The sequence below is a fragment of the Poeciliopsis prolifica genome, unplaced genomic scaffold, assembly GCF_027474105.1.
Source record: "Poeciliopsis prolifica strain line A6 unplaced genomic scaffold, Auburn_PproV2 SCAFFOLD004, whole genome shotgun sequence".
NCBI lineage: Eukaryota > Metazoa > Chordata > Actinopteri > Cyprinodontiformes > Poeciliidae > Poeciliopsis > Poeciliopsis prolifica.
Window position 1 is genome coordinate 15,422,026 of NW_026562379.1, and position 11,990 is coordinate 15,434,015.

At 37.8% G+C, this 11,990-nt stretch overlaps 1 protein-coding gene across 4 annotated transcripts in view; it reads left to right on the forward strand.

Annotated features, from left to right (window-relative positions):
• The window catches only part of nectin1b (nectin cell adhesion molecule 1b), a 205,484-nt gene extending 197,684 nt beyond the window's left edge, over positions 1 to 7,800 (forward strand). For 2 of the 4 annotated variants that reach the window (XM_055028725.1, XM_055028726.1), the window contains one exon: positions 4,447 to 7,800. In XM_055028725.1, coding sequence (XP_054884700.1) covers positions 4,447 to 4,686 — 240 coding nt within the window. In that variant the 3' untranslated portion in view covers positions 4,687 to 7,800. The remainder of the gene's footprint in view (positions 1 to 4,446) is intronic. The other 2 variants (XM_055028729.1, XM_055028728.1) reach the window with 2 other exon arrangements.
• Positions 7,801 to 11,990: the final 4,190 nt, after the last annotated feature.

Genomic DNA, 11,990 nt, shown 5'->3' on the forward strand with positions numbered 1-11,990 from the left:
ATGCAGATTAACTGTAAGTGTGTAGTTATGTGGTCAATGTAATTTATATGGTCAAGACATTAAACACTTAAATTCACATTCATAATTTTAAATTGTGCTTTAAACACATCAATGCAAATTCTAAGACCTTGGAGAAGTTTAGGTTTTCATGTGGAGAAGTATTTCTGTCTTGTCTGAGAGTGAAAGAAAACATCAGCAGTGACGTCGTTTTCCGCTCCTGGAAAACTGAGAACTACGTTTAAAGCAGAAAAATAAAGAACAGGACAGCAGAGCAGAGACATCTGAGAGAAAAGAGGAACGTTTTGTTATTTTACTGAACTCTGCTGAGGTGTGTTTCATTGTTTCACATCCACAAAAACTACAGTAAACCTTATTTTATGTCCACAAAGACCTACTTTATAAATTTCCCCCCAGAGTTTTGAATTATAATCCTCAGAATATAGTCAATAGTTAATCTAGAACAAAGATTTGCAAAATAAAAATTGGATTCCAAGTCTTGTCAGCACTTTGCGTCTTAGATCTAACACCTAAAAACGAATGAAATGGCACCAGAGTGCTGGTTTTAATTCAGGACTTCTCAAAGACATTAATAACCTGACAGAGTTTTTCTTTAGCAGCGGGAGCGGCTCTTGACACTGACCTGAGACAAATGGGCTTTTTAGACTTCAGTCAGTGTCTCCAGTGTTTGTCAGCAGCAGTTTCGTTAAATCAGTTCACCCTCCACAGAAGCTTGCAGCATTTGTCTTCCTCAGATCCGCCGTGTTCATGTCAACCTCCATCCGTCATGTTCTCATTCAACATCCCAACTCCGATTTCGTCTCCTTAAGTGCATGCGTAACACTAATCTAATTTAATTAAACAACCATTCTGTTGCTTTGCATTATTCCTCTATATTTCCCCCGAACATAACCCTTCAAACGCAACGTTTTGTGCAATTATGTTCAGATAAACATTTGTTGTTTCTTTTCTGTGGTTCATTTTGCCTCCCAAAACATTCACAGAGTCGGGATCATCGTATTCGTAGATGTAGAGATGCTTGAGGAAGACTCGTGAGTTTCATTTCACACTCATCCTCACCCCGTTTTGTACCATCATCATCATGATTGTCATTTCAAGACCTTTGCCCTTTTCTGCATGTTTGGAAGTGATGGAGAATCTTAAGTTTGGATGAACTTAAGATTCTGGGTTTGTTGTTAGATGTTCAGGTTTGTTTGGATTCATGTTAAAACTAATTAATGTTTTATTGCAATCATGGATTATTGAGTAAAATTCAACCTTAAATTTGAGTGAATTCAGCATGGGGTTGGGGAAATGTATTTTTTGACTAAAGACAGAAACATTTGGCAGCTGCTGCCAAAACCATATAAAATCCTCTGTTGCCAACCAGTCCTGCCTGGTTTTCTCCTCCAACATTTGAATGACGTTAAGTCATACGGACACATTATTATGGCCTCTTGATTATATTTTCCTATAAAGTGTCTAAAAGATTTGGGTCAGAGTTTCAAAGTCTAGTGATTATTTTTGTGGTGAAAGACCCAACAATGAGCCAGTTGAATTTCACCTGTAGAGCTCAATTTAGCAGATGTTTTGGTTTTTCTAAGATTTCATGATGCTATTCGCTCTCGCCAGGTTTCCAGAGCGAAGACGTAGGCAGCCGTTCGCCCGCCATGCCCAGTGTCTGTTCCAGTCTGAGTTGGGCTGTTGTAAAAGAATATTTTAGTAGTCGAGTAGTCTATAAAATATCTAAACGATTAGCCGAGGAATTGGATCTTTCTCTCTCTCTTTCTCTCTCTCTGCATCATGGCTCCAAAACCATGACGCCGCGATTCCAACGCCAGAAACGCTGTCGTAGTCCAACCATCGCACCGCAGAATGCAACAGTCCTTATTTGTCCCCCAAAGCCTGGCAAAACGTTGCGCAATTTGCCACCGTGCTGCTTGCACTTCACAACAACTCGTAGGCAGAAGTAAGAGCGCTGCCCACCGCAAATAATGACCCGGGCGGAACGCGGTGTGCTACATAATAAAACATAATTTAACGAAGCTTCGAGGCCGATACATTTTTCTCGAGGAATTTTAATAATCGAGACGCTCGAATCATTCGAGGAATAGTTTAGTACGAGTGCAACTGGTCAACTCCGGGTCCAGCAAACATCCATCGATGAATGTTTTCACCAATTGGGCTGGAAATGTGTTTTTCAGCAGACTCTGTTAGCTTTCAGTAGCTTCTTCAGATTCACGCTTTATTATGTGCTGTGAGATCACAATCCTTTGTGTGTGAATAAATGCATGTAAAGGTAAATAAAACACGATTTTAATACAACACATTGAAAAAACTTTTTTAAACTAAGTGAAGGCGTCAAAGACAAAGACGGTCCAATGAAATCTTGTGGGTTTTTTTTTTATTTTCCTTTTTTGTGCTTTTATTTTGACCAAACAGTTTAGATATGGATCATCATGTGTGCTAACGCTGCATTTAATCTGACATGAGTGCGTGATACACAGATGAGTTGATGAAACAAATCTGCAGGGATTTTATTTTAAATGGGATGTTCAAAACTGTTGCCCTCTTTCCCAGCTTTGTGTTTGCCCTTTGACCTTTCCCATTGTGTGCTGAACCATTCAGTAAGTGCTGTCAGGTAAAGCCTTTGTGCTGCCAAAGAGACATTTCGAAAATACTCCAATTGAGGGACGAATGTCGTACAACAGGAAAAAAGGAAACATATCAAAATCTTGTTTGAGAAAAATGTTTGTCTATAATTGAGCTTCATTTCCTTCCTTTAAGCAATTGAGTTTCTGTTATAAATTAGTGGTGATTCAGTGGACTGATTGAATTTGACGTTCCTGGTGTGAATAAAATACAATTTACTTTGACACCAAATTTAATTTAAAAAGCAAACAGAAAAATGCCTGAAAATCCCTGTGAGTAGATGTTATGTTGCTGCATTTAACCTTTCAAAAAAATTCATACATGGAGTAAATTGGGTGATAATACAGCGCTGGTTGACTTGTTTTAACTGGGGGAAAAGAATCTGACTTTAAAGAATATTGTCTGCAAGACGATTATGAATCTAATGAGAACTGTTTATTTTTTAGATGCATCATATTCAGAGAACGTTTCGATCTAGAAAAGAAATGATGCAACAGAAAATGCAGCTGCCAAGAATAACGTCGCATCTGAGAAAAACAGATTTTAGGTTTTAATGTGGATTTTAGTGGAATTTGAATCTCTGTAAAATGAAGTTTTGTTATAATTTTGCTGCTCCCTATTACCCGTGAATTAATTTCTGAGCTAAAATCTGATGGCTTAACTATTTATGTTCAATGAGAGTCGCTTTCATTGATTACGATCTCTACAAACGTTGCATTGTGCTCGTTTGTGAACCAACAATTTATTGGTTTTTCACCCCTGCGAGGTCGTTTTCTCTGAAATATTTTCATAAAATGCTGCTGCCGCTTATGAGCCGATGTAAAAGATTTACAGAAACTATTTTTCAGATTACTCATGAATGATATCATCTAAGAAAATTGGATTTACTTTTTGGCATTCCTTTTATTTACCCTAATAATTTAGCCCTGCTGCAAAATGTATTTAAATTAATAATTTAGGAGAATATCTGAGACCTACATGTACATCTGTAATTGAAGGGAACAAATATCTATTTATTTACACAACTGTTATAAATTAAAGGTGATATGCGATCAAAAACTGAAATTATGTTCTCAAAAATTTCGGTGACATATTTTCTCATTAAACTATTTCACTTTTTTTTTGTTCTTGCTTTGATATTAAACTCCCTCAACTTGCTTCAATCAGCATTTTTGTTATTTGCAATTACAGTTTAATTTATAAACAATATGCCCCTTAATTGCAAACAGTTTGGAGCCAATTATGCACATATGTCATATTTCTGCTACATCTGCTGCTGTTATAAGCTGCTCTAACAATGTATTTATTGGAACATAAAACCAAATGTGTATATCATACAGTTCCCACTGACTTTGTAAGCAGCAATTGGTTCAATTAACCATTCAGGGTTACTGAGTAATAAAAACATGCATGATGATCAGAGGTTTATTCCTGTATGTGTAATGCTTATCTTTAAAATGTAAACCAGTGTTTATTTAAGGATTGTGTTGGAGTTTTGCAAATGGTTTTCTCATGAATAAGTTGTTAGTCTCTCTGCTCTTGGAGAAACCAGAAGCAGCCAGTTCAGACAGACCCCGGCTCCTTGTCTGCTGGTTTCTGTTTCTATAACCAGGCCGGTTTGAATAAAACCAGGCGGCAGCAGCAGGGGCCGAGTTAGAGTCGTTTTGAGGAACAACTGTGGTTTTGTGACGCTCCAACTCCCCCCGTTGCATTGGTTGAAAAGATAAATACTCTCTGTGTGGTTCTTTATATGTACAGGTTGAAATACCCTACAGATTGTTCATCTCATCTTTGCAGGAAACTGGGAAGCAACCAGAAGAGCTGTTGAACCCGGCTGAATACATGGGCTACCAACGGGCCTGCAACATGGAACAAGTCCCCGAGTCCCAGTCCGCTCCGGCCTACCCGCCTGTTACTTTCCTGCCTCAGCATCCCTACACTCAGCACCCAACCAACGAGCCCATGTACTCCAACACCAGCTTCCCGGCTCACACCCCACGAACCGGACTCACTTTCCCCAAGGAGCAATCCGTGTGACCATCGGCAACGTACGCTTCTCCAATAGCAAACAAAAAGAGACGTGCGTCCATCCCCGACCTCGCTTTTATTTATTACCTGAGCTTAAAGTAGTTGTGGGCTCTCTCCTGCCTCTGATCCCTTGTGTATTGTGTGCTGCTTGCTCCACAGAAGCTGTAGGACGTCAGTCACCTTGTGATGTTAGCGTAGTCGCCACCGAATGCCTGCCTCCACCACTCGAGCCTTCACCCCGTATGTGTGCCCACACTTCCTGTTTGCTTCTGATTGTTCCTCCACCTTTACAGTGCCTTGAAAAAAATATTCATTCCCCTTGAACTTTTTCACATTTTGCCACATTGCGACCACAGTATTTACATATTTGATGTTGGCTATATGGTTACGCACAACAAATGTCGCAATTTATTTATTTATTTTTGACACAAAATGTGTGGTGTGTTGCATTCTGCTTCTTTTTCTATAATCTTTATAATGTTGAACACCTGAATTGTATTCGTTTGTAAAATAGACTTTTTTGAAAAGTTGGAAGAAAAAAAAGTCTTAGAAATTTGCCATAATATGCCGCCTAGTGGACAAAACAGGTACTGCACGTCCACTTCATGTTGGTTGATCATAAAACCCGAGTTTAACACGTTTAAGGTTCTGATTGCAACGTGACAAAATCTGGAAAAGTTCAAGGTCTGAATACTTTTGCAAGGATCTGTGTTTTCTTTTTGCCAACCATTCAATCATGTACAGAAAAAGCCACTCAAGATTCCCTTTTATTTTTCTTCTCGTCCTCGTCTTCCCCGCAGTCGTCTCTTCTCATAGGAATGTGCTTCTTTTGGTTTTGTTTTTGTTTTGTTGCTTGCTTACAAGTCATACTATACTGTAATTGTGATTGGGTGTTTCTTTTTGATGGAAAGAAAAAAAAAAGAAGTAGAAAATGTGAGCTACGACATGGACCACCCAATCAAATACCACCAGAGGTTTCAATTTGCAGTTTTCCAACAGAATCTCTCGAAACCATTTTGAACTGCTTTGCTGTTAAGATCTGCTATTTAGGGAATATTGGAACGAGAGCTGCACCGATCAGGCTTTTTCTCACTACCAAGATGGCTGCCTTTTTAATTTTTGACATTATTTTTGAAGAAAAATAGCAAACAATGGAAAATATGCTCCCAACTGGTTGTTAGAAAACAAAGGAATTACAATTTATTCTTTTTTTATATACATAACTCCCACAAGTGATTGAGCCACTGAACCTCCATCTTGGTAGGCAAACACCTCGGCTTTCACACCAACAAAAAGAAAGTATTTTGGGAAAAAAGATTGACCAGGAAGATATATCAACCAAATATCTTGACAGCAGAGAATATGGCTTGATAGTTAAGAACACCTACCAAGATGGCTGTCAGCGACAAAGCTCCCAGGAGTGTGACATCACATGAGACCTATATATGCAGCTAAATAAACTGTATCTGTTTATTTAGTGATTCTGTATTTTTAGTTTTGACTCATTATAAAATAAAAACTGATCGGTGCATCTCTAATTTGATCAGAATGTTATCTCCATTAACCAGAACAACGATCAAAGGGCTTGAACTCAACAGCATCTACTGTTTCTCTCACGTTGGCAGTACAATCCACCAGATTGGTATTTTATTGATATCCGCCAGTAGTTGCCAAAGACATTTGTTTTAGTCTGTTTTTGTTCATTTGCTTTTCTTGCCAACGTTTACAGTAGAGCTACCTTACACGTGACGGCAAACAGACGAGCTGCCGTTGATTAGCGACGCGCTGCACAATCCCAGTTTACATGATCGCTTTACCATGTGCTGTATTTTCCATATCTTTTGTGAAGTTAGCTGAAGATGCTGAGCCTCGTTTCTTTGTGGATCCTTTGCACAGTTATCAAGTGACAGGAGTTTTTGTTCAGTTTTTTCCTCAATGCAGGAGTAATACGTGAAGACAATCACAAACTTGGCTTGTCCTCAGGAAAACCAGCAGTTACTGGTATTTACTTTGGCTATCATTACTAAAGAATTGGCTTTTCCAAGGACAACCCACACATTTAATGTATTTAACTGTTTTTTTAAATAATAATTTGTTCTGATATATAACCTAAAAAGTTAAAAATTAGTCTGTGGTAGAACTAAACTGTATTTTTTTAGAGAATGCTTAGGTATATAAAGTAACACTTATTTTCAGAGTCCATTTTCCAGTGTGACTTTTCATTTCAGACCACATATAAGCTAAAATGCTAAAACGTTAGAGCCCGTTTCAGGATGCACACAAGCCCTCCAGACACACAACATTTGCAGAAAAGCTAAAAGGTTTGCACCGTTTCGCCATGTCCGACGTTTGTGTGGGGAGGGGGAAAAAATCAGTGAAGAAACTTCTTGTGTTTGTGCTTGACGTGAAATAAATAATAATAAAAAATAAAAAAAAACATTTCTGATGATGTTGAAAGGTGATTTAGTGTTTACTCATAATGGTGGTTATTGGAATAGAGTTAAAACTTGTGAGACTTTCTCCTGTGCTCACCTTGTTGTCTTGCGATGGCCTGATATGTGTGCTAGCGTTTAGTTTAAGCGGTGGTGTCTGCTTGGAACCGCTGAAGGACTTTGATATTTCTGTACCCGCTGTGTGAGAAAAAAAAGAAAAAAAAAACACTGAAACACATCTTTGTCTTTATGTGACACGTTTAATATTAATAAGCCCCTCCCTTTTTATTAATATTTTTAATATTATTGTTGTTAAAAATGATGTAAGTGCTTCTATTTGCTCACAATGGCATTTACATATAGTCGTCTGTCTGTAACTCCATTTTAAATATAATAATTGCCATGTACGCTTTCACTCAACGTTTTTGTTCAGGATTTCATAAGACTGCAAGGTTTGCATTCTGTCATGTTTTTTTTTATCACTTACAAACAGTGGAAGCCACATTTGTTTTCAAAATTTGAACAAATTCTAGATTTCTGAGACGTTTTATTGCCCAACAGTTTTAAGAACCGTTTTTGTTAGTTTGCTTTGCATTTTTCAAGTTATGTTTGATGTAAATATGAACATTGTATCTAATATGTGGGGGGGGAAAAATCCTGCAGTTTAACATTAAACTTCACAAACTACCCATGTTTTGGTTGCCATCTTGTTTTCTCCACACGCCATTTTGTTTTGTTTTGTTGTTTTGTTTTTTTTAAGCCAACCTACTGGAAAGCAAGACCACAAACATGTTGAGGAAACGGGAATTAACAAGCAAACAAGGGCAACTGTAAAAATATCATTGATACAGCAACTCCATAATTGACAGAACTAAACTCAGTCTTGACGTTTTGGGAGCAATAAAGTTAGAATATTATTTAAAAAATGTAAAATCTTGTTTGTGCGAAAAAGGTAAACATGTCAATTTAAAAACACACACACATTTTTCAATAACGTTTTGGTGCCAGGATGAGGTTTATTTTGCAAAACTTCGACTTGTGATCAACAACAGGATGTTGTCTCTGGCAGAAACCGCAAAGAAGAAAATGACAGGAAGTAGTTGGCGGATTATGAAGCGGCATGGTTCCTACTGACTTATCATGCGACTGAAACTTGTTTATTAGTTTCTTATTTAATGGAAACGCTGCGATTGCAAAATTGTGGGGGGGTTTGACAGAAGCAGAATACCAACAAAGTTTGGCATGTTTTTAACGCAGCTGCAGAAACGTCAGAACTGCATCAGCTATTTCCAAATTTACACCGGAGTATTCTGCCATAAGCTTGGATACATCTGAGCTGATGGCTTCACTCTCTCCTGATCTCTTCTTGGTAAGTATTGCATATGAATAAAAACTTACAGTTAGCAGATCAACATCCAGGCTGCAGAGATAACTCTTCACAATACTGTTGGATTAAACCATCTGTTGTTTATAAGCTCTGTTAATCCAGCTTTCTGTTCTTTCCCGCTCTGCTTTAAATCTTTATCTGCTCGATGCTGCTGCCATGTCTCAGTGAAATACAAATGTTCTGCATTTTCCAGCTTAGATTTTAGACTTTATTGCTTCAAGAGGCCCAATAAAAATAATCTGGCTGGGATTTGATTGGGACTTTTTCTTCATCCAGTTATTTTTCTTTTCTGCCGATTGCGGCGATGGTTGAACTTCCTCCTTCTCTTCCCCTCATCTGAATTTTTTGGCTTTCGTCGACGTACGTTTTTGAACTTGTGAAATATCTATTAGCGGTTTCCTTGTTGCTACGGTTACGCAGCACAACGAATGTCCAAAAGTAGACGAGCGTCAGCAGGAATCCTCCCGACTGCACAATACTAAGAACAGAGGGAAGAAATCTATAAAAGCAATTATTTAGGCAAAAAGGAGTTCATTTAGTGCCACGGTCCTAAAACTGAGAGGTTACAACTTTTGATTCTGGTACAAATCTTATCATCATCATCAGCACCGATCCAATGAATCAGCTTCTGCTTGATATTCTTGCCACCAGAATATCTGCACCTCATTATATTCCTGAAATACCATTTAAACTAAAAAGAGTAAAGAATATAATTTGTTTCGAATTGAAGCTGCATATCATGTGGGTTGAATTGCTTCTGGTATATTTTAAGGGCAATAAAGGAGCAGAATATCATCACACTTGTGATGCTCAAAAAGCTAATTTCCTCATTACTGAAGGACAGGTTAATTCGAGTGCTTTCTTCTGGGAGATGCCAGAATTGCTGGAGAACTCATCCAGAAAAGCCCACTTGATTGGATTGGATGAAGTCTGTTGGAACAAATCCTGTGTCTCACTTTTGTGTAAGATGTCGCACTGCTCCTTTTTCTTGGCTTTAATTTGTTTAGTCTAAGCTATCTGGGCAACAGACTTCTGAAAAACCAATCAAAGTTACAGAAGGGGAGATTTTCAGGTAGCTTTTTTTTTATTATCTGACAACATTTTTAAACTTGACTATTTTTCTCAGATATAAACACGAAGCAGAAAAATTTGCAGCTAATGTGCAACAAAAACGTATTTGTTCCTCTGAAATATTTATTCTGCTAATTAGTTTTTCAGATTTAACAAATATATTTAATTATTTTTTTTCCCCCTCAATATTTTTATTGTATTTTTTGAATTTTCCTGCATTACCAGATACAATGAAACAAAGTCCTGCTTTCTTCTAAACAGTTTGTGCATATTTCTAGTATATTGGGATTGTACCGTTTTAAACTGACTGGTGTAATAAAGATTCACATTAAACGTTACTAAGCAGGAGTTAACTGTTTGTTTCAGACAGACTGCCAGTCCTCCTGTGAGGTTTACTCCCAGGTCTAATTTCACTGTTGATTCCTCTGGAGAATTCAGGAGTTGTAGATTTCTGACATTGCATCTTTACTTGCCTGATCTTTGCAAGCAATTTCTTCTAGCTGGGACTTTGGTGGTTTTGTTAGATATTTGTTTTTTTGTCCTAATGTAGCATCTGACCTGAAGGTGTTTAAAGACGAATATTCTATTTATTTTAAATTTCTGCCTGAATTCTTCAAAAGGCATCAAGTAAGATGAATTTGCTTGATGCAAATCTTGAAGGTTTTCAGGTAGCATTTTTTAAATCTTTTGGTCCAGGGTTGGAAACGCTACATTGACAACCGTCGCCTCCATCCAGGTTGTATTATTCTTTGCTAGCTTGTTCCTTAGTTTCATATTCCCCACTGACTTTAGGAGCAGGTTTCCTGGATCAAATCCCGGAACCAAAGTAATAAATGGACTCAGCAGAGTAAAGAGGTGAGCAATATACTGCAGCCTTGTACAACAACATCATCACAGCCAACCTGAACGGTTCTTATCGCCTCCCTGAAACATTACAGCTGGCTGGTTTCAGACAACATAAAAATGGGCAAAGCCTCATTTATGGCCAAAACCTGACCAGCGAAAGGAACGAAAACAATGAAAGGCTCTCACAACCGAATGAAATCATCCGCTGGGATTAGACTTTGTGATTTAGGTCTACAAAGGAAAAGTTTTCAATCTGAAATTCCTTTCCATTATAATAAATTTAATGTTAAAGGTGATTTATTATGTTTCATTGAACAGATTGTGATATGTCTATGGTATATCTAAAACATTTTTTTTACACAAAATTGTTCTCAGATGATGAGATCTCTTTCAGAATGAGTCGTTTTATGGCGTCTTGTTGGCCACGCCCTCCAAATCAACGTTTACACTCACAAGTAAAAGCTGCTGCGAATAGATGTGTTATTACAACCGTACATCTATGAAAAGCAGAAGTGGAGCCTCCTGCACAGCCAATAAGAATGCAACAAGTGGATTCTGGATGGTAAGTCTACAACAAAACACTTGTCTTTTCCAGCAGCCATTGTACCGCTCATTTTCCAGACACTAAGAAACATTACCTTATTGCCAAAAAATGGCTCAGTAGTAGTTGTTGTTTTTTTCTTTTCAGTCCTTTGGCTGCTTTTGGAAGCAATTGAGACCCAAATGGAAGCATAAAAACATGGAAAAAGTTTATGTTTCACAACAGAATACATTCTGCTTAATTTAATTAATTTATTTTAAACTTCAACTCATTAACATCTAGTCTAAGTAAGTTTTGAAGAATAAACACCTACTGGTGTCAAATGATGCCCAGATTACAAGACTCTGTCCCCACATTCTCCTTCAGGACAAGGAATTGCTGCAAAGTCAGCAGCTTGAAGCGTCAACTGTTGCACTGTTCACTAACCCTAACCCTAGCATTGAATTTCACATTCAGTAATTTACTCTAAACATGTGAACATGACAGGAATAAATTACATTTTTGGATTTAAATTGATTTGTTTTGGATCATTGAGGAAACAATTGTACATAACACTTGTGGCTCTATTCACTGGTGCAACTTAGCCAAACACTTGCTTTTTGTCTTTTTTTTGTAATGCAGACTTGTACTAATTTATCACAATCGTTAGCAGTTCTGCTCTTTTTCAAACCTGCTCCATATGTTGTACATCTTTAGTACAATGTGCCTGTTTTAGAGCAATTTTGAAAGGCATAGGCACACTCCTGGTTTCTTTGTGTTGTTTCCTAAACTGTTATTATTTTTCACTCAAGTGAAATTATCTTAAGTGGCCATTTTTATAAGACACTGCAGAGCCATTGTATTGTGGGATGCATGTAAAGCAGAATGTACTACCTTTTTGTGAAACACCTGTACCTTTTCAAATGGATGAAATTGCCAAGAATCTGTGTGGTTGTTTAGCAGGAAGCAGAGCCAAGGCTGGATATGCTGCGTGGGGGGAAATCAGCACACCTGCTCTACATCTGTGACCAACTACGCTGCCAGACTCCCGGCGTCA